The 27,649-nt window shown below is 41.3% G+C and overlaps 1 protein-coding gene across 2 annotated transcripts in view; it reads left to right on the top strand.

Annotated features, from left to right (window-relative positions):
• The window catches only part of FRMD4A (FERM domain containing 4A), a 593,356-nt gene that overhangs the window by 125,113 nt on the left and 440,594 nt on the right, over positions 1–27,649 (top strand). The window contains exon 1 of one of the 2 annotated variants that reach the window (XM_060192203.1): positions 7,954–8,120. The exons of the other annotated variant lie outside the window; for it this stretch is intronic. Coding sequence (XP_060048186.1) covers positions 8,088–8,120 — 33 coding nt within the window. The 5' untranslated portion in view covers positions 7,954–8,087. Of the gene's footprint in view, positions 1–7,953; positions 8,121–27,649 lie in introns of those variants that run through there. 2 annotated transcript variants of the gene reach the window in all.

Here is a 27,649-nt window from a genome sequence, read left to right as displayed (position 1 = left end):
TAACACACTTCTCAACAAAGATATGTGTCCTAAAGGAACTCTGTAGTATGTATCCCTGTGCCAACCCTAGATGAGATCAGTGACTGATGAGCTTCTTTCAGGATAGCAGCAGTCAGGGGTCTTTTTCACACTACCAATGTGCAGGAGGAGCCCACTAGAAAAGAAGTTCTTGTATTGTTGATCCTACTTTTTGGTTCAGAGATTTCTCAGAAGCAGAAATTACTTAGCTCTCCATCACTACATATCCATGTTCAGCTTTAGATAAATAGTTGCAGGACCATTCTTGAAAGTGAGTTATTAAAAGCCTGATCTGTCTGCACATTTTTAGAGAAATAGTCAAAAATAATGTTAACCTATGTAATTTACCGCAGCACAGTGCATTATTTCTGGAACTTTGAAATAAGTATCTCAATAGAAGGCTTATAAATGCTGAGTAAATACCCTCTTTGCAGGAAGGTGGGTGGAGAGGGTTAAAGGAAAGAGCAAGCATCTTTCCACCCTGTGCCCCATTTAGCTTTCTTCTTGGTGTTCCTAAAGCTTCCAAGTAAACACTAGAGCAGTGATCTGAAGCCATCCCAGCTGTTGGTTTCTTCCATCTTCACAAAAACATTTAAGCCAAAAACCTTAAAAGAAAGAAATGGAAACAACTCTTTCAAAGACTTTGCAAAGTAATGTCACTCTGTGCTTTATTCTTTTAAAAATATAAATTCAGGAGTAGGTGGAGACCCATTTCCTGCTAAAGTTCACACAATAATGATAAAAAGCAGCATTATTTTTCTCCCTATGTGGCACTTTTTCAGAAAGACAAGGACTGATGAAGAAAGGAGTCCCCCAGGGCTAGATTCTAATTAACTGCTGTTCAGATAGCTGGTAACTTCGGGCAACCACTGTTCTTTAGAAAATGGGACAAAGTCTCTGAAAGATCATAAAGACACAATGACTAACCAACCAGTATGCATCCTAACAACACTCCTGTTCCTGGTCTTCTTCAATATTAAAATAAAAGTAATGGGGGAAAACACTGAGAATGAAATGTCCTAGGTTTATACCATATATTTGAAAACATAAAAAAAAAGAAAAACTAGCATGTACAATTCGAAGCTCAGATACTGATTTGGATTTCTGAAAAATACTTCAATCACAATATATATTCATGATGCTATAAAATTGCTTTTAGAACTATGGGGGAGTAGAAAGAACTTGAAATCTGCAGTTGGAAGGCCTGCATCTGGGGTTCCACTTTTGGTTGCTTCTTCTATTGAGGAGCTCTGGTCTTGGATTCAAGTACTTCCTTCCTTCCTTCTTTCTGTATTGGTACCATTTATGTAAACATACAGCCTGGCATCACATAATGGGAACCTTTGGCAATTCAGAAGCTTGCAGATTTTCTATGACCTTTTGCTCATTTGTAAGTCTGGCTGCTTGTAAGTCTGTAGGTTGCATCTTCCCTCCTCTTCTCCACCCCCTTCTCCTCTACCCAAACCCACCGCCTTTAGATCAGCAAATTCAGGGTCCTCACTTTAGACATTTCCAAGCTTCTGCTTATTGGCATTCCACTGATTCCAAAACAAACTAGCCTCATAGCCAGAACCAGAAAGAGCGTACTGAAATCTGCTTTGAAGATGACATGGTTAGGGGAGCAAAAATCTGTCACTTCCCAAAAATGGGTCTTTGGAAAAATATTTTATAGGAGGAGCGATTATTTTCATAGAAAAGTCTAGACATCTCCTAGGACTTCTCCCAGGAAGGATTTGATCTGTGGAGAGGGCATAACTTTTTTTGTTTCTACCCTTGCCCATTTTAGGGAATTTTCCTAATTAGGATCCCCAGTTTCTTCCTAGAGAAGGAGTCACTATGGCTTCCTTATCCTCCCTTCATCTTTGCCAAAGTCCTCTGCTTCAATTAAGATGTTTAATGATGGTATCTAAGATTGTGTCGTGAGAGTTTCAGATTTTTTGGTTCTCTCTCAGGTGTGCATGCTATTAATACATTTCCCTTACCCTTTTTAAAAAAAATTTACTTATAAAATGGAAATATTGACAAGACTATAGGATAAGAAGGGGACATTTCCACACAATGCCCACCCCCCAGAGCTCCATATCCAATCACTTCCCTTGATAGCTTTCCTATTCTTTATCCCTCTGAGAATATGGACCCAGGATCATTGTGGGGTGCAGAAGGTGGAAGGTCTGGCTTCTGTAATTTCTTCTCCGCTGAACATCGGTGTTGTCAGGTCAATTCATACTCCCAGCCTGTCTCTCTCTTTCCCTAGTGGGGCAGGGCACTGCTCAACTCTACTTTATGTTAGTTGAGGGACTGAACCTTGGACCTTGGAGCCTCAGGCATTTGCATAATCATTAAGCTGTCCCCACCCCCACTTCCTCCCTCTTTACTTTTACACTTATCAGTCTACCTCAGGCTTGTTTGATTATCTGTTTAGCCTTGAAGGACCTAAAGGGGATACAAGATGACTTCTTTCCATCCTCACATTAGCAAGACTCAGTGATGTAGACTACAGATATGCTTAAATCTATTACTTATCTCTTTAGTGGGAATAATAATAGTTAGTTTTCTAAAAGCAAATAACTGGGCCCAGAAATAGCTCAGCTGGTAGAGTGAATGCCTTACTTTGTGTTTGATCTGGGTCTGGGTTTGATCTCTAGTACAACATAGGAGCACTATGAACAGAACTAAAGGGAACTTTATGGATAGTGGAGTGGTGCTTTGGTGTTTCTCTCTTTCTCCCCTCTTCAGCATATAGATTTTAAAAATTAGGCTGAGAAATCTGATTGATATTATTATACATGTGTGAGGTCCTTGGTTTATTCTTTGTCACCTCATTAAAAGTGAAAATTAAGTGAGATAACACTTAAAAGAGTACTAAACTCAAGCTCAGAACAAAACTAATGTCTAGTAGATATTACTTTCTATTTATTTCCTCTTGCAGAATGGAAATTAACACCTGCAACACCTAACCAGTTTATTGGGAGATTTTAAAGCAGTAACACATCTGAACACAATCTGAAAGAATGTCAATGACTATGTTTTTGCATTTCAATGACTTTTATTTTTGTCATCATTGGGATTTTGCTGCTGAGGGCTGCCTTTTTCAGATAGAAATCAGAGACAGAAATAGAGAGAAAGACACAACAGCACTGAATCTTCCTTTAGTGTGATGGGGGCCAGGCTTGAACCTGGGTCGTGCCCAGGACAAAGCAAGTGCTCTATCCTTGTAAGCTATCTTGCCAGCCCATTGCAATTACTTTTTAAATTACTTACTTTAACAGATATAAATGTAAGTTCAAGCCTTTAGATATTAAATTGTGATTTTCATGAAGCACTTGAAGGTATAGTAAGTGATATGTCTTGCTATTGATATTATAAAGCAAAGCAAATATGTGTTGTGTGGTACAAGATTAAGATAGAGATGGGTAAGAGTAAAAGCAGGAAAGGAGATTTGTGGGATCAACTAAGTAATTCCATTCACATTGCCTTCAATCTCTGGAGCCAATCCAGGAATAAGATCTGTTCGTTCTTTATCACCCTAAAGTCTACATCTTAATAAAGACATTCCTCAATAAGAAGAGTGATGAACTAGCCCCAGTGTGTGTGTGTGTGTGTGGGGGGGACTCTAAATGGTTGTAAGGTCACAGCCCACAGTCATCATACCTTAATAAATCAAAAGCTGTTTATGAAACAGGCAATACAATCCTCAGATAATGAGCCTTAATTGTGCAACTAGCTGGAGTCCTTGGTGATCACATAGGGCCAAAAGAAATTAACCTTGAAGATGACATGGGTGGGAGGGGGACAGAAAGGTTAGCATTTTTATGCAAGAGACAGAGGAAATCTGAGACTCAGACTTGACAGTCCTAATTTGTGACATTTCTAGTCTAGAATGGTTAATCATGAGAGATTTTTAAGAAAAGAGTGACTTCCACCCCACCCCTCAAATAAAGCCTTTGTGGGGGCAGTGGGAGGATTTAAGGAAAGAGAGATGAAAATTATAGATGGATGATAGGAATAGTATTCTTGTGGAACAAATTGAGTTCTCAGTTGTCTGCAGTAAAGTTGACACTGGGTGCCTCAGTAAAAGACCACAGAGTGGGGCTGTGTGAAAGGAAGACCGCTGGATGAACTTTAGAACCCCATAAAGAAGCTCAGTGACATGTGGTATCGAAGATGAAGAGACACATAGAAGGGCTTAACAAGTTGGTTTTGTGTCGCCTCTGCTGGAAAATGAGTAGAAGGGCCTAGAGACAGGAATTCCTCTATTCTGTCTCCACTGTATTTTCAGAAGATATGGAGTTGGGCCATGGCACACATGGCTGAGTACACATTACAGTATTCAGGACCTGGGTTCAAGTCCCCAGTCCCCACCTGCAAGGGAGAAGCTTCACAAATGGTAAGACTGTGCTGTAGGTGTCTCTTTCTCTCTCCCTCTCTATCTCCCCTTCCCCTCTCAATTTCCTATGTTCTATCAAATACATAAGTAAATAAATAAAATTTAAAGAAAGGAAGACAGATCAGGTTCCAGCACATCATAAGCTATTCACAACTATTTTCTGAATGAATGAATCAGTCAAAAGATATAGAAGTGGTGGCAGATGGTCCAACCAGTAGTACCAAGAATCCAGGTTCAAAACCCCCAGCCACCACAGGAGAACACATGCAAGGGGGAGGCTTCACAAGTGGTAGAGGTGCTACTGTGCATCTCCCTCTCCCTCTATATCTCTCTCCTTTCTGTCTCTCACCCTCTGCCTTTAAAGAAGTCTTCCAGGAGCAGTGGAGTTGTGCAGGCATGGAGCTTCAGGTGTAGTCCTAGTGGCAAAATTAAATATAAAAGGAAAAGATATAAGAGATCCCCAAACTCCAGAAAACCAAGTAAGAAAAGGGTATTTATTTTATATACATTTATCTTGTGGAGCCAAGGTCTTGCACATGCACAGTGTCATCACTCTAGACTTTTTTTTTAAGTTGGAGGTTAGTGGTTAATGGTATAGTTTTTTAAAAAATATTTATTTATTCCCTTTTGTTGTCCTTATTGTTTTATTGTTGTAGTTATTATTGTTGTTGTTATTAATGTCATTGTTGTTGGATAAGACAGATAAATGGAGAGAGGAGGGGAAGACAGAGAGGGGGAGAGAAAGACAGACACCTGAAGACCTGCTTCACAGCCTGTGAAGTGACTCACCTGCAGGTGGGGAGCCGGGGGCTCGAACTGGGATCCTTCTGCTGGTCCTTGCGCCCTGTGCCACGTGAGTTTAACCCGCTGAGCTACTCCCAATGGTATAGTTTTTTTTTTTAATTAAGACAGGATAAAGTAACAAAACTATAGGGTAGGAGGGGTACAACTCCATACAATTCCCACCACCCAATCTCCATATCCCACCCCCTCCCCTGATAGCTTTCCCATTCTCTATCCCTCTGGGAGCATGGACCCAGGGTCATTGTGGGTTGCAGAAGGTGGAAGGTCTTCCCTGCTGAACATGGATGATGACTGGTCGGTCCATACTCCCAGTCTGCCTCTCTCTTTCCCTATTAGGGTGGGTCTCTAGGGAAGCAGAGCTCCAGGACACATTGGTGGGGTCTTCAGTCCAGGGAAGCCTGGCCGGCATCCTGATGACATCTGGAACCTGGTGACTGAAAAGAGAGTTAACATACAAAGCCAAACAAATTGTTGAGCAATCATGGACCCAAAGCTTGGAATAGTGGAGAGGATGTGTTAGGGGGGTACTCACTGCAAACTCTAGTGTACTTCTGCTTTTAGGAATATATTTTGCACTAGTTTATGGATATGTGTGAACATATGCTCTCTCTCACAGAAAATGGTGTATATCTAGGTTTTGGGACTTTGTTAGAAAGTGAACCACCTGGGATGAAATTAGAGTATACTATGAAAGGAAAGGTCTCACCCAAGTAATGAAGCTGAAGGGTTGTCATTCCACACGTGAAGTCTCTGGACACAGTCTGAGGTGAAGCATGTTGAGGTGGCAATTGTTGTGTTGATTAGATTGAGATCAGCAGATGCAATATTATTTGATATGGATTGGGAGAGGCATACGGGAAAGTGGGCCCTATCCAAGGGTTCCAGGACTGGGGGAAGTAGAGGCTCTATAGTGGAGATATGAGGTTCCTGCTGTCTTAGGGTTCAAAAAGACAATGGATAGTTAATGTTATCATCACATTATTTGGTAATATTTGGGTTAACTTTGAAAAGTCCTTTTGTTAGGGTTTGCTGTACAGTACCCAGTATCTTGTATATAGCTGTGCTATTGGTTGCTAATGGTATAGTTTTTAACACATAAGCACAACCTTTCATTTCCCCTTGATTGATATCCTTTGCTTTGGTGTAGTACACCACACCCAGTTCAAGTTTCACCTTATGTTTTCCCTTATTGTTGTTTGTTCTTAAGCTCCATCTATCAGTGAGATCGTTCAGTATTGGTCTTTCTGTTATGTCTCACTCAACATTATTTTAAATCATTTTTTTTTTATTCAGGTGGAGATAGAGAGACAGGCAAGGACCACAAGACTGAAGCTTCCCCATGTGCTCTAGCATCTTCCATGTAGTACTGGGACTTGAACCTGGGCCACATATATATTCACAAATGGCAAGACTCTCATAGAAGGATAGAATGTTGAATTTCATATGTGGGGGGACATCAAGGACAGGGTTCATATCAGGGTGTTAAGACTCAGATCACTAGGATCTGGTTAAGTGAGGATGGAGTAGGGCAAGGATCATAGAGAACTCTGTGTTAGCCAAGAAGATGGATCAGGGTACACAAAGATGGTGCAGATGTGGAGGTTCTTCAGATTGTAGCCACGTGCGTGTCTGCCCCAACTTGGAGATACATTAAAAGTCAGGTTTATACACAACAGAGAACCCAGTCATCCAGGGAACATGAAGTAGAAAGCCTTCAATGTCATCCATGCATTCACATTAGGAGAAGAGGAGAATGCCTGTTGATGGGATAGCACTGTCTTTATAATGGCACCCATGTTCACAACTTCAGTACAGATAACTTCAAATGAAGTGAGGCTGTTTAACTATTTCCACCCAGAGAACCTCTCAAGCATAAGAAAGTGAAGGATAGTCACCCCTTTCCAACCCCATCCTCCCCTCCTCTTGGGCTAGGCTGTCACTTCTCCACTGTCTGCTTTTTTTTTTTTTTTTTCTCCACTGTCTACTTTTCTCAGGTAACCATCACCTCTGAATGAGACAGTTTCTCCTGGTTAACTCGGTGTCCTGGAGAGCATGAATATTTATTAGTAAATGCTCAGCTGCTTGGGACATCATGTCCATAAATCTGTTTATGAAACTTCTTTCCAAGAAGAGATAATGCCTCCATTTTTAAATACCTGCTCCAAAAAAGTCAGAGAAATCCTGTTAGCTCATCAGATGTATAGTCCACACTAGGTTAAACAAGCGGGTAGTAAGAAATACATACACACAGAGAGATACATTTTGTCAGTTTTCTGCACACCAGCCAGAAATTCCGCCTAATAACTGTATTATAGGACTGGTTCTGAATAGAGGAATGAATGAAAATCAAAAATAGTGCCTTCATCTTTAGGGAGGGAGGGGGCAAGGGGGGAGGAAGGAGGGAAGGAAAGAGAGGGAGGAGGGAAAGAGTCATGCACACAGAGCTACACCTGGGAAGCATAGGGTGTCCCCAAAAGCTCAGAGCCCCTCCCCTCTTGTCATGAGTGAGCCGCCCCCGTGATTTGGTTCAGATCACTTTGCTTGGCTCAAATGCAGTCCCCAAGACGGGGATCATTTGTCAAGTGAGCTCTGTGTACAGAGCTGTAGGCAGATTATGGAAAGAGAGAAGGGGGAGCGAGCAGGAGGGGAGAGGGCACAGGAGAGAGAGGGAGTGAGGGAGAAGAGGGCAAGAAGGGAGAGATACCCTCTTCTCCAGAAACAGCGCTTTCCAAGCAGTGGGGATTCAAGTTAGGCTGGGGAGGAGAGATGCCGGACTGGGGACATGGCGCTTTCATGTGGGATGCTTAAGGACGGCTCACACAGAGAGAGAAGAGAGTAAGTTGGAGCAGAGAAAAACTGGCATGAGGATTCTGCCAACATGGAAGGACTCCTATCTCCCATGAGGACGAAGGTAAGGCAGGGGATCCTGATCTCTCTGGATTCTTCTTACAAGGAAAGAAAAAAGCAGCCCAGCACCTAAGAGCCTCTGAGAATGGGAGGTTCACTGAGCTTTTGTCTTGTTTCAGAACTAGGCTGGTGGCTGCAACTGGATCTGCAAAGAATAGCCTGGTTTCAAAGGCATCAGTGGTATGTGGGGAGGGGTGGGGGCAGGGGGCGAACCATCTGTCAGTGTGGACAATGAGGGTCTTGGAGGAGTTCTCCCTATCAGATAGCCATATTTTAGCAGGATTTCAGAGCACTCTTCCTTGGGGTCTGGGGAGCTCTCCAAGCTGCTAGTGACAGGAAGTACCAATTGCTCAGGGTATAGGGTCCTTGAGCAGTAGGAGGAGGGTCCTCCCTCTGCTTCTTCTGCAGAGCAGGAGGGCTGGGGAAGTCCTCTGTGGAAATTAGGTTAATGCATTCTGGAAGCTGGGGTTCTCTTGGCTCCTGGAACCAGCAGGAATGTGTCCAGAATGCTGTACTGTCCTGACCTGGGTCCTGTGACATTTAGAAACACTCTTGGGGTAATTGTTCAGAATGTTTCTAAGATTCTGGAAACTGATTGTTATTGCCTGGTGTGAAGTTTCCTTTTCTGCTTCTGGAAAAGATGCCTTGGACCAGGGAGGGGAGGGTGAAGCTTTCCACAGAAATCAGATGAGGAGACTGTATCAAGACAGTTGTACCAGAGTCCTAAATGATGCTGGAGTCACTTTTCCTGTGCAGGGGACTCCCAAAGTAGTCAGAGGCAGTGACTCTCCACAGTTAAAGCAGGCACGGGCTTTACTAGACCTCACCTCTGATGTTTGGTTTAGGGACTCTAACATAGCAGGTGCTTTTGTCATTAAATATTCCCCATCCCCACCCCACCCCCACTCCCTACTAATTAGTGAGTCTGACCAAAGTGTTTCAAGAGAACATAGAAACTCGGGTCTGGAACATAGACATGTCCCTTCCTCTGGGACAACTCCCAGTCTGCCCCCTATGCCCCCTTCCCCCACACAGTTATTAGCAGAATAACCCTGTGTGAGAGCTTGTTACTGCAAGTTCTGATTCCAGCCCATCTGTCTATCTCAGCTCCTGGAAAGCCTCTGTGACCTGTTTTTCCTCCCAGAGCAGGAGTTGAGTCTTGAGGCAGGGAGGTGCTGTAGAAACAGTTTGCACACATATTGTCTAAAAGGAATAAAAATCAAAGGCAAAGGCAGTGGCTTTCTATTCCCTTTACTGACATGGTGAGGTATGGTTGATAGCCCTGGAATCTGTCCCTCTGGCTAGCTTTTGAAAGCTGCCTGGGATACTCTGGTGGTATTGTGTGCTCCCAGGCTGCCACCAGATCCCTGCCTCTGTGCTCATCACCTTACACATCTTACACATGCTCAACTCTGAGACTGGAGACTGGGAGGATGAATTATCTATGCAAATGAGCCAGGACTCAGGTGGTGTGCAAATCACAATTCAAATCCATAAAACTGGCCTGAGGAAAACTGGGGAATATTATGCATGTGTTTATTGTATTTACTGTTGAATGTAAAACATTAATTCCCCAATAAATAAATAAGTAAATTCCTTTAAAAAAATTGGCCTGAGGTAGAAGGGAGCAGCAGTGGATGGCAGAGGTTAAACTGCCTACATCTGGGTCAGTCTGATTCACATCAAGACTGGTTCCTAAAGACCACACCACCTTTAGGAGCCTAGAAACTACTAGACTCTCATTCAAACCCACTAACTGTTTTGCTTTCAATGTTTGTGTGTGTGTGTGTGTGTTTGTGTGTGTGTGTGTGTGTGTGTGTGTGTGTACGTACCATATATGCATGCCAGGTGGTGGTGGACCTGGTTGAGCACACATGTTATAAAGCTGAAGGACACACGTTCAAGCCCCTGGTCCCCACCTGCAGGAGGAAAACTTTGTGAGTGGTGGAACAGTGCTTCAGGTGTCTCTTTCTCTCTCTGTCATTCCCTTCCTTCTTGATTTCTAGCTGTTTCTGTCCAATAAATAAAGGTTAAAAAGTGTGTGTGTATAGAATGGGGGTGGGGGCATTGAGGGGGCAGTATCTATGTCTGTGATATGCAAATGTGTGTGTGAGAAATGGCTTCTATTCTATTCTGACTCTGGGAAATGGTATTTCCATATTGAAAATTCAAATTCCATATGAATTTGATAATCTTCCATTATCATTATGACTTAGTGAAGGAAGTTCTATTGTGTAAGATTGCAAAAGGAGCTTCTGTCCCTGAATTGCTATGCCTTGTGCTTGCAGAGTTATCAGCAATGCTTTAAAGAATTATACCCAACCCAAAGACTGATCTCAGTGGACAGTGTGCTACCATTCTTGAACTTTGATCCACATCATGCCCCATTTAAGTCTGTTCTACAATATGTTTCCTTCCTTTCCCTCCATGGAGGATTTCACATGAAGTTTCTAATTTCATGCTATCATGATGGTTAGGACAAAGAAAGCATCCTCAAGCTCAATTTTGGTGTGTTGTGGTTACTTAATAACTTCCTGACAATTTAAAGCGTGTGTTGAGGTAAATTGGACATCTTGCAGTAATTTCATTATTCCCTGTAATAGACTTAACCAGTCCAAATCATGGGTGCTTAATGCATTTTTACCTTGGGATTTGCATAATTGGCACATAAATATGCATGAGACTAACTGGAAGTGGTAAAATGGGGAGGCACTGTGTTCAGGAGTGTTAGAACCAAGGCAGGGGTACAAGGCACCTGGGTGACGGCTATACTGGAAATGTATTAGAAACAAACAGGGTAGCAGCTGGCACTTGAGTCACAGTGTGCTATGGGCTTTACACAGCTTTGGGCTCTTGGCTGGATTCACTCGGGCTCCGACATGTGCCTTATTCTACTTCTTTTTTTTAAAATTTTTTATTTAAGAAAGGATTAATGAACAAAACCATAAGGTAGGAGGGGTACAACTCCACACAATTCCCACCACCCAATCTCCATAACCCACCCCCTCCCATGATAGGTTTACCATTCTCTAGCCCTCTGGGAGCATAGACCCAGGGTCATTGAGGGTTGCAGAAGGTAGAAGGTCTGTCTTCTGTAATTGCTTCCCCGCTGAACATGGGCGTTGACTGGTGGGTCCATACTCCCAGTCTGTCTCTCTCTTTCCCTAGTAAGGTGTGTCTCTGGGGAAGCTGAGCTCCAGGACACATTGGTGGGGTCTTCAATCCAGGGAAGCCTGGCCAGCATCCTGATGACATCTGGAACCTGGTGATTGAAAAGAGAGTTAACATACGAAGCCAAACAATTTGCTGAGCAATCATGGATCCCAAGCTTGGAATAGTGGAGAGGAAGTGTTAGGGAGGTACTCACTGCAAACTCTAGTGTACTTTTGCTTTCAGGTATATATTTTGCAGTAGTTTATGGATACGTGTGCACATAAGCTCTCTCTCACAGAAACTGGTGTATATCTAGGTTATGGGACTTTGTTAGAAAGTGAACTACCTGAGATGAAATTAGAGTGTACTATAAAAGGAAAGGTCTCACCCGAGTAATGAAGCTGAAGGGTTGTCATTCCACACGTGAAGTCTCTGGACACAGTCTGAGGTGAAGCATGTTGAGGTGGCAATCGTTGCATTGGTTAGGTTGTGATTGGCGGATGCAATATTATTTGGTTTGGATTGGGAGATGCATACGGGAAAGTGGGCCCTATCCAAGGGTTCCAGGACTGGGGGAAGTAGAGGCTCTTAGTGGAGATGTGAGGTTCCTGCTGTCTTAGGGTTCAAAAAGACAATCGATAGTTAATGTTATCATCACATTATTTGTTAATTGGGTTAACTTTGAAAAGTCCCTTTGTTATGGTTTGCTGTACAGTATCCAGTATCTTGTATATAGCTGTGCTTTTGGATGCTTCTAATCTACTTGGTCTAGGCTTTTGAGAGAGTCCGCATATCAAATACACAGCCTATATATTAAAAAGATTCAGTTTGTGTTTTGAGAAACTTTGAGACATACAATTGATTTTCCCCCTCTCATATTAATTAACTAGTGATTTATATGTCTACATTTTGCTAGGAGTGTACATAAACACCATTCCCACCACCAAAGGACTGTGACCCATCCCTCCCGTCCACTCCCACCCCCCACTGGCCCAGGAAGCTGCCTGTCTACCCCTCACCACTGGGTTTTTACTTTGGTGCCCTACTTACAATTTGATCAGGTCCTGCTTTTAGTTTCCCTTTACTTCTTATGTAGAACACAATCTCTAAGAACATCTGGACTTATATACTTTATAAAATAAAAAATAACAATAATGTTCACCAGAGAAACAATTACAGAAGCCAGACCTTCTACCTTCTGCACCCCTTAATTATCCTTGGTCCATGCTCTCAGAGAGATAAAGAATAGGAAAGCTTTCAAGGGAGGGGATGGGACAGGGAACTCTGGTAGTGGGAATTGTACCTCTCTTATCCTACTTCTGACTGTCCCTCCTGTCAGACCAGGACCCAGACCTGGGGATTATAACCATAGCCAATGAAATTTGCAGGTGTGTGTGTGTGTGGGGGGGGTAGTGAGGAAAAGAAATGCTGATGAGTCCCTTTTCCTAAGAGGGAAACAGAAGAAATTGTGTGCTTTTAAAATATGTGTCCTTTTTATATTCAATTTTTAATCCTCTGTCCTCCATAATTCCCTTTAATCCCCCCCAGCACTGCCTGCAGTGACTGAAGCTGGTAGAGAAACTGCTCTCCTTTTCAGCTTCTCTGGGTTCTGCTTGGCAAAACTGGCTGCAGAATTTGCCACGAGCACCTGGCACAGTCCATGTGAAGTCAAGCCAAGCCTGCACTTTATGGGGGGAAGGAATGCACCCTGGAACTCCTACAGTAGGAAACAGATGAAGAAGGGATTGGGAAAGAAGAAAAGATAATAAAGGAGGCAAAAAAAAAAAAGGAGAGGGAGTGGAAATGAAAGGGTGATGAATGGAAGAGGGATTGGTTAAAGATCTATCTTTTTCTTCATTGTTTATGGATACATAAGTGATATATGACATGGTGTATGTTTAAAATATACAAGTAATGACTTGATGTACATATTACAAAATGATTTTTTGCAGTAAGTTGATTTAATATCTATAACCTCAGATAGTTAACAAAAATATTTTTCTCTATGATGAGAATGCTTAGGATTTGCTTTCTTAGGAACTTTCAAATATATCACACAGCAGTATGCACAACAGTCACCATATTCTACATGGCATATCCAACACTTAACCATCTTATAACTGGAAATATGTACCTTTTATCCCCTTCCTCTATCCCCCCCCCTTTTTTAATCTGTTGCCAATGGGACCTGAAGTCTGATTTCTTTTTATTTTTTAAATATTTTATTTATTATTAGATAGAGTCAGAGAGAAACTGAGAGGGCAGGGAGAGAGACAGACACCTGCAGCCCTGGTTCACCACTCGTAAAGCTTTCCCCCTGCAGGTTGGGACCAGGGTCTTGTACCTGCGTCCTTGCATGCTGTAGCATGTGCACTAAACCAAGTGTGCCACCATCTGGCCCCTGATTTTTTTTTTCTACAAATTTATTTGCTTAGATCCCACATTCAAGTGAAATCCTGTAGCATTTGTTGGACTTAATTCACTGAGCACAAAGCCTTCTAGGACCACCTGTGTTATTGCAAATGGCAGCATTTTCTTCTTTTTGATTGCTGAATAATATTTCACTGTGTCTGTATACCATATTTTATGTATCTATTTTTCTGTTGTTGGACACATAGGCAATTTCTACCTTGTGGTTATTGCAGACAATACTACAGTGGGCACTACTGTACAGATATATCTTTGACATAGTGATTTTATTTTTTTGCTCACAGTTATTACCCAGGAGTGGAATTGCTAGATCATATTGAGGTTCTAGTTTTAAGAAATGTGGGTCTGTCTTCTATGTCCAAAGAAAGTGACAGCTTATTTAAAAATAAAATATTTAATATAATAAGTAAGTGGAAATTGGATTAACCTCCTTGGAAAAGATGGAGATTTAACTTAAAAATTCAGTTGGGGGAAAAGAACAGTAGGCTAACTCTCTTGGATAGTGCACTTGCTTGACTGTCTGCACAGTCCAAGTTCAAGTCCAGTCCCCACCACACTGAGAGAAACTTTGATGTTTTGTTTGTTTCTCTGTCTCTTTCTCTGTCATTCTGTCTGAAAATGTTGGCCTGGATCAGTAAAGTTTTGGAAAGAAATGTTTAACTTGATAACTCAGCAAAATAAACTAGTTAGTGTGCTAATTACAGTTTTTAGGGTATTGTGGCTCTTTTGCCTCTAATACCTGCTTTCATTTGCAGTTAGATAACTTCCCAGAGAAGGTACTTTTTTTTTTTTTTTTTTTTTTATCTAGCTGAGTCTCTCTTTTCTGCCACAAAGGCATAGTGTCATTTACTATAGTCCAGTTACTGTTTTTGCAGGAATGACTTCTGATTTGTGTTAAAAAATTGGCTTTCTAAAGACAGTCATTCAAAAGGATCAGGTCATTTTGTGAGAGGGACTCTTGTAGGGAAATGAGAGAAGATCTTATAAAGAGTGAGGGTTTGAAATTCACACATGAATTGTGTCCTTTGAGTCCAACTCTTGTGTGCCTAGTGTGAGGGCCACTACAGTTAATTCTGGAATTGCCTTATCAACCACACTGCAATCTTGGAAATGCATTGGATACAGATGTAAGATATGAGCATCCTAAAATTATAGACAATATAGATGACAAAAGAAAGACTCAAAGGAGTTTAGTTGAAGACTAACTTACTTTTTACATCAATTATCATCCAGTATGTGGAACCTTTAAAGTCACTTAGAATTATGCTAAATCGCCTTGAAACTTAGCCAGGATTCCTAGGGGAGTAGTGCCTCAAAGGATTTATTATGTTCCACTGCTATTGGATACATGAATTCTGATAAGATATTGGCATCTTCCTCTGAAAGAGCTCTGTGAACTAGGAATCTGAATGGATTAAAGCACTATCTAGACTGAGTCAGGATGGCTAAGGAAAGCTTGAGAATTACTTTCCAATACATTAAACTCATACACAATTATTCTCCAGCTAATGACAGGCTATCCTTTATCTTAATGGAGGCTTAAGGCAAAGAGAAGCTGTCAGGGAGAAGGTATGACAGCCTTATATGAAATCAAAGGCAACATTTCATGACATAAAATATTTTTTTGATAAAGGCTGACATGGTTTCTAATCCAGGGGCCTCTAAGATGGCTAAGGATGGCCTAACTTAAGCCAGCAGGAGACTTTAAGATGTGTTTTATATCTTTAAGTTTTACGGTACTGCGAATTTTTACTACAAAGCCAATAAAACCGGGAAGAGATTTGTTTTATGCAGCCTGCATCAGATTTTCTTACAAAGAGCAACTGGAACTCATTTGTTGAGCCAGGAATCTCAGTTGGGTGTCAACAGGAAACCACTTTATTCTTTTTCAAACAACCCATTCTAAGGCATCTGTCAAATTTGGAAAATAAATTGGAATCTGAAGGACAACTTAGTTTATTAGTGAGAAGATCATGGGCCTTAGCCTATCTTAAACAAATATCCTGGGTTCAAACTCTAGCTTTGCCACTTACTAAGGGGTAGCTTTTCTGAATCTTGTCTGTATAATACAAGCAAGCATAGGATCTATGTCTTTGAGGGTTGTGAGAAGTAAATAATTTAATGTCTTTAAGGTCTTGGCACACCATAATAAATGGTAGCTGTCACCAATATGAATACAAATAAACATATGAATGAATATGTACAGAAATGCAAGTCTCATGACAGACTTTTCCTCTTCATAAAGACAAGCAAAGCACATCATCTATCTTCAAGAGGATGCTGTTAAATGAAATGTAAACTTCCACCTTACAAGATTCCCACAAAGTCTGAGCCTCACTAGGCTTGGTGCTGTGCATAGAACCAGAATCAAACAGATGCCACTGTAGGCTTTCACTGCAATAAGAAATAATTGAGCTAGAATGTTTAGAAGAAAAGTGTGTAGATTCATAAAAGATTCTACTCTGGGACCTCCAAAACGACTTTTCTGCTTGGGAATTTGGTTTATCATCTCAACCGTCACCTTAGTTGATTTCTCCTTTCATTCATGCCTTAGATCTTGCAGAGTTTGACATACATTTCCCTATGCAATCCTTACTGTAGCAATTTCTTTGTTCTCTCTCTCTCTCTCTCTCTCTCTCTCTCCTTAAGATAGAAGCAGAGAGGCTGAGATGGAGAGAAAGCACCATAGCTTCCTTCAGTACATTGGGGGTCAGCTCTAACTTGGGTCATTAGCATAACAAAACACACCATTCAAGTGAGCTCTTTGACTGGCCCATTACTGTAGCAGTTTAAAGAAATCATCCTTAAAATGGTTTTGGAATACAGAGGACTTTGGGAAGAACATGGGGTGGGGGTGGGGTGGGGGGATTACGTTAGGAAGGTTACAAAAAGAAAACTCAGTTCCAACCTCAGAAAAGATCTTGAAATTTGCAGAACATGCCAGATCTTTGCACATGTCCTTTTTTTCCTGGCAGAAGCCATGGCCTATATGTCTTATCCTGCTTGCTAGTTTTGACTTACACTCCAGGTTGTAGGGTGAATGGCACTTCCTCTGGAAAGTCTATGAGGCCTAAGACAGGGTAGGTGTATATTCTGCTTGCCTCAACCTATGCCTTCCTCATTCTCAATAACTTTAGGCATATTTGCTGCCCTCTGTGAGTGACAAGGAGCTTCTTGAAACCAGATGACACTGTATGTTGTTTGCCTTTGAATACAGGTTGCATGCATAGTGTCAGCACAGCTGGTTAATGACAGGTTCATAAATATGGTGCTTACTGCACTTCAGATGCTCTGCAGACTCCATAAATACTGGAAATTCAGCAGAGAGGACTTGTGGTTTGAGTTACTGACTCAAATCAGGGTAGAACTCACTCCACAAGACAGGACAAACTGCACAAGGTGGAAATTTTCAGGAATCAATAGTATGGTTCAGTATTGTTTTTCTTTTCCTATCTTTTCTGGTGAGTAGCACAAGTCCTACAATAATGCAGTTTCATTGACTGTGGTTTCCATAGAACTGATAAGGAAAAGAAAACCAATTCCCATCTTGGGGTGGGGGGTGGGGGAGGGGGGGCGAGATTGTTCCCATGTCTGGTGGTCTTCCTCCAGGGACTTTAAGTTCTTCCCATGTCCCAGAGGTGTGCACATAAGGGTCATGGTGTCTCTGATATTAGTTATAAATATAGTGTATCAATGAAATATACTGATAAGTGAAAACATTGATATAATATTGAAATAATTATTAAATTTCTATACACTATAATAACATACTTCATTTTTTCAAATCTCTAAGCCTTTTAAGAATCTTGAAAAGCAGTTGTTTTTAGCCTCTTTTTATAGATGGAAAATAAGGTTCCAACAAAGTTGAGTTCCTCAGATTTATGGAAATGAGGAATGGAGAAGGATAGGGTTAGAATCTAGAGCTTCCTGTCCCATGACCCATGATGTCACCCTGCTGCTGCACCCCCTTAGGAAAGGACCCCACTCCTGACAAAGCTTCCTCTCTGCAGGTGGGGACTGAAATACTTGAACCTGGGCTCTTGCACATGGGCACATGGTAACATATGAGCTGTACTGGGTAAGCTACCACTCAGTTTCACAAGTCCTGTGTTCAACCACTGTATCACCAACTTGGACACAACCGCTGGCCTTTCAGAACTGTACTGGGTTTGAAGTCTTTTCTACTGACTGTCAGTGAATGCCATGTTGATTCAGGAGATTTAATGAAGAGAAAATTCACAGGCTATTGGCTTTATCTCACGGTATATTAGCCACCACCACCCCAGCTGCCTCTAGAGATTGGTAGACTAAGCAGAGGAATATATTTGATTGGACTGTAACGTGATTAAATGAAGAGAGATGTAGATTTCTATTACATATAAAATTAGCGAGTTGATATTTTGTATTTCTGCACATGTCACAATTGGATCTGTGTGGTACATCTCAAGGAAGAGAAGGAGACAACTATTAGCAGCAAAGTTCTGGAAAGGAAAAGACAAGATGACATGTTATCTCTCATTCATGCTTTTATACAATAAGGATTTATTAAGCACTTACCTCAAGTGTCAGGCAATAAACACATTTCTTTCTGTCAAGGTTGGATGAACAAATGGGAAAGTATGAACAAAGGGCCCCACAATCATAACAAAACCACCCCAACATCACTTTCCCGAAAAACAAATTATGGTGCGCTCAGTAGAGGTCACACATTACTATGGTTAAGGACCAGGGTTCAAGCCCCTGGTCCCCACCTGTATGGCTATGAAACTTTAGGCATGGTGGAACATTGTTACAGGTGCCTTTCTTCCCTCTCCTTCTCCCTCTCCCTCTCCCTCTCCCTCTCCCTCTCCCTCTCCCTCTCCCTCTCCCTCTCCCTCTCCCTCTCCCTCTCCCTCTCCTCCTCACTTTCCCTTTCTCTGTTTTTGGTCTTACTGAAAGTAAAGGACCATCAGGAATAGTGAAGTTCTGCAGGCTCTGGACAAAAGTTGAGGAATAAGAACATAAAGGGGAAACACAGAGTAGAACCTGGACTGGGTTTGGTGTATTACATCAAAGTAAAGGACTCTGGAGGCTTTTGGGGGGGGGGTCTTTCAGGTCCTGGTGTATGTTGGTGGAGAGGGATCTAGCTTGAAAATGAGAGTGTTTTGTAGAAAATTGAGAAATTTTACACATGTATCAACAACTGTATGTACTATAAACCATTAATCCCCCCAAATAAATAAATAAAGGAAGGAAGTGGCAGGGGCACAAGCTTGAGAAGCTAGAAACAGAAGGAAATGATTTTTTCCAAAGGCTGCATTCTTCTTCTGTAAATGTGATGGTTGCAATACAATTAGATGATAGCAACTGGGTAAATTAACTCTCATATTCAAAGGGAATTACATTAATGGTAATAACTGAGTGTCTTCAGAAGGATAAGAATGCCCCCAAGGAAGATCCATTATAAAATTTCCTTTATCTTTCACCAAGAACATGAACCTGTATGGGTTTTCTAAATGAGGAGACCGAAATGTCATCATATCTCTTAAGATTTCAAAATCAAACATTCAGGGAATCAGTTTCAAAAATGCAGTGTAGGCTATAGTGTGACATTTGATAATGACCAAAGCCCTTGCTTTGCAGAACTAAAATAGCTTCCAAGTTCATATATAGACTTTGTACGATTATTTAGTCTCTGTAGATTTGGGAATGGGAAGAGAGAAAGGGGGGAGGGAGAGGGATACAGATAGATTCACTTTTTATACTTCTCAAGGCCAGTGTCAGTGCAGGTAGTAGAAATGGAGCACAGTTTGGATATAACCACACAGGGACTAAAGCAGCATTTAATTTATTCTACAGGTTAAGTGTATGTGGGAGAGCTCTTGTAAGAATGCTTAGGCTTATCTGAATCTATCTTGGGTAGATTGGAAAAATTAGAATAATGTTACTTTGCTTTTATTTTATAGGTGAATTAGACAATGAAGTATGATAGATGCCTAGGATAGGTCATAATACATTCATAGGATTGAAGAACATTTAAATTTTCTGGGTTAGCACAGCTAGTTAAGCACACCTGGCATAAAGCACAATGACTGGAATAAGGATCTCAGTTCGAGCCCCTGGCTCCCCACCTACACGGGAGTTGCTTCACAAGTGGTGAAGCAGGCCTGCAGGTGTCTGTCTTTCTCTCCCCCTCACTGTCTTCCGGTCCTCTCTCAATTTCTGTCTGTCCTATCCAACAACAATGACAGCAATAAAAATAATAATAAAAGGAGTCGGGCGGTAGCACAGTGGGTTAAGCACACGTGGCACAAAGCGCAAAGACCGGTGTGAGGATCCTGGTTAGAGCCCCTGGCTCCCCACTTGCAGGGGAGTCACTTCATAGGTGGTGAAGCAGGTCTGCAGGTGTCTTATCTTTCTCTTCCCCTCTCTGTCTTCCCCTCCTCTCTCCATTTCTCTCTGCCCTATCTAACAATGAAGACATCAGTAATAGCAGCAATAATAACTACAACAACAATAAAAAAAAAGGGCAGCAAAAGGGGGGAAATAGCCTTCAGAAGCAGTGGATTCCTAGTGCGGGCACTGAGCCCCAGTGATAACCCTGGAGGAAATAAAATAATAATAATAAAAAGATCATTTTTTTTTGCCTCCAGATTTATTGCTGGGGCTCAATGCCTGCACTACAAATCCACTGCTCCTGGAGGCCACCTTTTCCCTTTTGTTGCCCTTGTTTATCGTTGTCGTTGTTATTGTTATTGCTGTTGGATAGGACAGAGAGAAATGGAGAGAGGAGGGGAAGACAGACAAGGGGAGAGAAAGATAGACACCTGTAGGCCTGCTTCACCGCCCATGAAGCGATCCCCCTGCAGATGGGGAGCCGGAGGCTTGAACTAGGAACCTTATGCTGATCCTTGGGCTTCATACCACATGTACTTAACCCACTGCACTACTGCCTGGTCCCCACATTTAAATTTTCTAAATGCATTCCAACAGAATTTATAATGTGAGCCACATCAAGCATTATTAATTTATTAATAACCACATCAAAGAAAAATAGACATATTAAAGTTGTTATAATACCATATCTTTATTTTCTTTTATTTGCCACTATCTTTACCACTAGGGCTCAGTGCCTACACAGTAACCCCAGCATTCCTGGTGGCCTTTCCCCCTTTTCCTTTCTTTTCTGGTAGAGAGAGGAGAGAAAGAGACAGAGCAAAGGACTTTTTGTGAAGCTCCCACCCCCACTGGTGGGGACTGGGAGCTTGAACCCATGTCCTTGCACATGATAACATGTGTAGACTAAGTGTGCCACCATTGGACCCAAATGCCATGTCTTATTTAGCTAAATATATGCAATAAATTATCCTTGCCCTATGTAACTCATATAAAAGTTATGAATTAGATCTTTTTTGCTGGTTGTTATGCTGTCTTCACTGTAGGGAATTCATCTAGTGCTCACAGTACATCTGAATCTGGAGAGGTCACATGTTAAGTACTCAGTAGAAGCATGTGATCTGCAACCACCATGCCAGACAGAGAGGTCAGTGCTCAGTGATTTATGAGTTCACCCAAAGAATCCATCTAGTTGGGTCTTGTTTAGTACTGGAAAATTGCTATTGCTATTCGAATACTCTCTTCTAACAATGTAGTTGCTCTCTGGTGCTATTCTGTCACTGGGATTTGGGCACAATCAGGAACCCTGAGACAAGCACATTTGTTGGGGTGATTACCCAGCATGCTGTTGACTTCCTTAGTGAAAGCTAGATGGCCACACACAAAGAATGAATGAGCTTAGTTCTCCCATTGTGTGGGAGGGACACAGGTCCAGGTCAGAGGGGGCATGTGGGCCCAGGGGGATGGAGCAGTTCCAAGAGATTTACTTGGTTGTTTCATACTTTTTCTCTCAGTCAATTTGACACTGATTTTGAGGTATCCCCCCCCCCCTTCATTTCCATGTTTCCCTTTGTTTAATTGCATTCCTCTGGGGATTTTCTGTAGAGGCCAAGGCAATCTCTGTGGAGGTATTGTTTCCCTTCCCCTCTCCCCCAGATAACTGAGCCCAAGTTCTTGGTCCTGTTGAACCTATTCCATGAGACCTCTCTTCCCCCACCCACCCAATCTATAGTATTCTCTCAGTTTCATGGCTCCATACACAAGTGGTAGTTTGCTATTGATTTTTAAAATCAACTTCTGGGTATTTTAGAGAATTTCATTTCTTTAATTTTAAAAAATAGTTATGTTTTAATGGGAGACAGAACTAAAGCATCACTTTGGTACATGTGGCCAGTAATCAAATACAGGAGCTCATGGCCAGAAGTCTTAGGCTCCATCTCAGTGCCACTTTTCAGGTCACCAAAAAGTTTCATGTTTAACTCTAACATGACCATGGTAAGCTCCTCAAAGTGCAGCTCTTTTTCCCTTCTCACCAAGTGACAACCCTTCTATCTAGACCCAAAGACTTGTCTTTGCACACTTCTCTTGTTACTTTATGCTTTCTCTTACATTGGTTTCCACATCTTGTTATGTTATTTCACTTCCTACTAGGTCTATGTCTTCCTCATCATCCATGTGGTGGTCACAGTTCTGGTGCAATCTGATCACAAATTTTTGAATTTGTCTTCACCGTCATCTTCCAGTTGGGCCAAACCAGTTGCTGCCAGAACAAATACCTATTTGTATGACCTTCGAACTTGTTTGCTTGAAAAATTTGTGGTCCCTCCATAGTTAACTTAAGCATCATTTCTTCCTGAAAAGAAGGTTGACATTGCTGGGTCTCCTCCTTCCATCTCTACACAGTTTTGATAGTTTAACAGTATAAATAATTCTGCAATAGATGTTGGGTGGACAGAACTGTTTGTGTTGATTTATAAAAAAAAAAAACTACTTTATTTATCTGGATAGATACAGAGAAATTGAGAGAAAAGGTAGTCTAGAGAGGGAGAGAAAAAGAGACACCTATAGCACTGATCCACCATTCATGAAACTTTGTCCTTGCAGTTGGGGAGGAGTGCTTGAACCTGGGTCCTTGTGCATGGTAACATGTGCACTCTACAAGGTGCACCACTTCCTGGCCCCCTTTCATTGATGTTTTGTATTTTTTAAAACCAATACTCGGACATAGGGTGGCTGAATCATACGATGGCAATATGTTTAGCTTCTTACTTATTTAATATTCTTCTAGATAGAGACAAAGAGGCAGAAAAAGAGACAGTTTAAGAGACCACAACACCTTCAATAGAGGGTTTGGGGAAAGGGAAGGCTTGAACCTGGGTGGTACCTTGGCAAAGCATCACTCTGTCCAAGGGAGCTATTATATTTCATCGGACATACTCTTAGCTCTTGAGGAAGCTCCATATTATTTCCAAAATGGTCACAACAATTTACATGCCCACCAACAATGAGAGTTCTTTTTTATCTACACTTTTGATAATAATACATTGTTATTATTGTTCATTTTGACATAAAGACACTTCAGATTTTCAAAGCTGGGGGAGTCAATGTTCAGATAAGTCAAGTTACTTTTCCAAAATTCCACAGTTGCCAATGTGAGAAAGAAGGAATCTAAACTTAGGTATTTTTCACATTCTTTCCAATATACCAAGTGCCTCCAAAAGTTATCTTGTGGTTGATGGCATTCAGATATGATATATAGGTGACAACAATCCAATTTCTCAATTAGAAGAAGGGGTAAATCAGATAGAAATAGTCCTAGGATTTGTTTGTATGCAGATATAGGCAAGGAAGCAAGAAAACTCAAGAAGTTCAAGTTGCATATTGCTGTCCCACAGTGTTAGACTAATTACTGTGTGTCCTCTTAAGAAATTGTCTTGTTCTGTCAGACCTCTTTTCAGGAGCACAGAGACGTTGCTTTGCAATTAGTTTTAGATTCAGTTTAGACTTTTGCTGCAGGTCTCATATCTGAGCTCTGAGGCTCCATGGGTAGTGAGTTTTGTCAGTAAAAATATATGGGTCCCTTTCTTCTGCTTCTGGGAGATTTTTCTCTATCAAGCCAATGGGCCACCAGCAATAAAACCAACTCTTTAACATGGGTGCATTTGCCTTATAAAAACACTTAATCCAGATTGCTGTAAAGTTTCTTGGGTTTCTTTGGCTAATGTTTTCATTTTCTATGTCTTGGTGGAATAACAAGGGGGTAATTCAGCCTCTTTGTGAAGAAACCCAGTGAGCTTATGTGATAAGGCTTGTGCTTGGGTTTACAAGTAGTGCCCAAGGAAAGTCTAGGGGAGTTTTTAGGAGCTTCAAAGCTTCCATTAAAGCATTCTATATGATTCACATTTTTACTGTAAACCCTATCAATTTGATGTGATCTGGGTCCCATAATTAGCTTCATAAGTAACTATCAGGCCATTCCACCAGCTGGGGCCCTAATCGGGGAGTCCTGAGTCTCCCAAACAGACTTGATGGGCCTAGACCTCACATAAACCCCTCTCTCCATTGTTTTCAGTCATCTCTATCAGGAACAACGAAATAGACCCCTTGTGGGTCTATTTCCCATAGGACCTTACCCTCAACCTGGATTAACAATGGTACAGAATGTTCCATCCTCTGAAGGGAGGATGGACAACATACTCTATGATACACCTGAGGAAGAAGGGTTGATACTGGGGCAGCATGGAATGTACCTACTTATGACCACAGAATGTGAGCTCAGATCTAGAGGGATGTAGAGGTCACACAGGCTCCTAAGCTAATTATGATTCACATTTTATGTACAATGACTGAGTTGCAAAAATGTTTTCTTATGACTTATTTCAGGCATACATAAAACACATAAGGGTTTAGAGCTATGTATGTATCACCTAGCATAATAAAACATTACTGGGTAGTGGCACACCTGCTTGAGGGTTCAAGCCCCCAGCCCCCAGTTCCTCTGCAGGAGGAAAGCTTCACAAGTGGTGAAACAGTACTGCAGATGTCTCTCAGTCTCTCCCTATCTCCCTTTCTAGTTGTATCTAGCCAATAAATAAATAAAGATAATAAAAATAATAATAAAGAAAAAGAAAACATTGATGATGGAGTTGAAGCCCTTAGGTACCTCTCCCAATTACATTTCTCTTTTCTGCCAAGAAGAAATACCTAGTCTGAGTTAGGTTTTTATTATCAAAATGCCTTTATTTACATTTCTTCTTACAAATGCTTGTAATAAATAACTGCATGGACTTTAGTGCTTTCTATAAATGCTGCCTTAGTAAATATATTCTGAGTGCATGCATCTTTGGTAAGTTGTTCTTTACGCTCAAGAGTGTATGTGTATAAATTGCCAAGAAGTTTGTTGTTTATAATTGGAGTTCACTAACCTCCATAAAAATTACTGTGCGCATGCCACAGTATCAGACCCTTTCTCTTGTGGGTGGATGTCTTTGTTCCCAGCCATCAGAAACAATTTTTCTATGCTTGTTCTTGTATATTCCTCTTTGAGATCATAGGGAATTGCTCATTGGTTTCTGCTCCAGGGACTGGGAAGTGTGGACTTAGCAACATTCACGAAATTGCTCAACCAAGATTGGAAAACATGTTTAATTTGCCTGTACTTCACCTTTGTCTTCATTGTGTTTTGTGGTATGTGGATTGTATGCAGTTAAAGAGGATGTCAAAAAGAAATAGTGTGACTGTTTCCATTTACATATGGAATATTGATTATACTCATGCTACCTCTTGAAAACAAAAGAAACACTTTATTACTACTCTCCAAAACCTCTTTCTTCTCTCATTCTGCTCCAGTGTTCACTATCACCATCCCAGTCTGTCAGCACTGTCTCGAATGTACACAGCATTGTAAGTATGACATTTATATGTTTTGCTGATCCATCACATTGGTCCTTATGATCTGAAAGGGGATATTTTATTTTAAAAAACTTTATTTTCTTTGTACAAAAATTGATGGAATTATTAGAAAACATGGTAGAGTCTTCTGGTTCTGCTTAGTGTTTTCTCTTCTGATTGTGTTTTTCAACTTCTGCCTATGAGTAAGATCATCCCATATTCATTTAGTAGATTCTTCTAAAACCAGCCCACAAACCTCTAAGGTTGTCAAGGAAGGAGACTCCCCATGTAGAAAACGATGGGAATGAATCCTTGGAGCTTTCTTTCTTTTAATCTTATAGTTTAGCTTTTATTATTTAGTCCCTCCACTATTCTGTCTCAGAGCACTGTAACTAGTACTGCTTCTCAGGGATCTCTGTAAGACTTTTTAGTTTACGTTTCAATACAAATGAAAAATCTGCAAGACAGTGTATGTCTTCTGAGAGCTCTGGTTCCCAGTTGTACTGTCTACCATGGTTCTTTCTGTCTAAAGAGGAAAGAGGTTTACTTAGCAAGAAAAAAACAGAGAGCCTGGTGTCTTTGCAGAAGGCTCCATCCTCCATCAAACATTGATCTCCAGCAGGGGGAGACACTATTTCAGGCACAGCAAGTGTACCAGAAAAGAAACTAAGAGGACTCTTAAGTGGAACAAAATACCTAGGAAGCCACAGGATTTCAGTAACAGCAGCCTCTTTCTCAGCAACATGCTGAACCTAGGTGGGTGACTGATCCAATACTTGGGCTATTAAGACTGATTCTAGAAAGGTTTCTTGAGAAAGACACAATGCCTGTGTTTCTGTGAATGAAACTGGGGGAGTCATTTTTACAAATGCTGCTATACTTCCACCTTGTTTCACTAACAGAAGCAGACCAGGAGAGGAGCAGAGAGAAAGAGGAAAATGTGTCATTTGGGCTGTGATGTATTCCCTAGGAAGCCATCTGTGATGGAAAGCAGTAGAATTGGAGATATTTAGGGAGGGATTTGAAATCCAGATGAAAATATGCTTGGTAAAAGGAAAAACAAACCCTGTAATGAGCCCCTTTGTTGTTTAAGTACTAAAGAGAATATTGTAGTTTTATGAGAATTGCTGACATAGTTGAGGTAGGAGGGTAGCATAGGAGGAATAAAAATGAGATCATTGGCTGGACAGGAACACCATCTAGTACCATTAATAGGTGAAAAGTAAGCAATGTGCAAATGAAATAATCACATCATTTCAATTCTCCAGTAGAAGTGAGAATAATGATCTAACTACCCTCTGAGAATGAAGCTGATAATGCTTACTCCTTGACAGCAAGTCAAGGTTGTTTTGTTTTGGCAATGGTGGGATTTTATTAAATGTTTTCAGTATCTACATTCTTCATCTACTTCCTTGTATGACCAATAAATATACCTGAGAACTAAATGAGGATGGGGATGTTTCTTGAGAACAAGAAACAAGCAGTCATGTGTTATTCGGCAAAGGGAGACACATCCTAAGTAATGCATCACTGGGTGATCTTGTACAAATGCCACAGAGGGTAATTTCATCCACTACACACCTGGGTTAGGTGAGAGAGGCTGTTGGAGTTATTGCCATATGGGTAATGCCTGACTGATAGTATAATTGTGCTAGGTGCATTGCTTATGAGCACCCCTTGGAAACCTTTCCTGAGTGGAAGGGACCTGACTACATACTTAAGGTAATTAGGGTGGGTTAATTTTTTTTTTGCCTCCAGGGTTATTGCTGGCTCAGTGCCTGCACTACAAATCCACTGCTCTCGGAGGCCATTTTTTCCATTTTGTAGCCCTTGTTGTTATGATTACTGTTATTGTTGTTATTGCTATTCTTTTCTTGGATAGGGCAGAGAGAAATCAAGAGAGAAGGGGAAGACAGAGAGGGGGAGAGAAAGATAGATACCTGCAGACCTGTTTCACCACTTATGTAGTGACCCCCTTGCAGGTGGGGTTCCAGGGGCTCAAACAAGATCCTTAAATCCTTCCTTGCACTTCACACCATGTTCATTTAACCTGCTGTGCTACCACCCGACCACTAGGGTGGATATTTAAAAGATATTTGTACCAGGGCCGAAAGCACAGCACCTGTTGTGCACAAAGTCCTGGGCTTACACCCTTATGCTTTGGGGAGCTCCATAGATAATGGA

The sequence above is a fragment of the Erinaceus europaeus genome, chromosome 6 (genome assembly GCF_950295315.1).
Source record: "Erinaceus europaeus chromosome 6, mEriEur2.1, whole genome shotgun sequence".
In the NCBI taxonomy this organism is placed as follows: domain Eukaryota; kingdom Metazoa; phylum Chordata; class Mammalia; order Eulipotyphla; family Erinaceidae; genus Erinaceus; species Erinaceus europaeus.
This window is presented reverse-complemented; position numbering and strand designations above follow the sequence as displayed.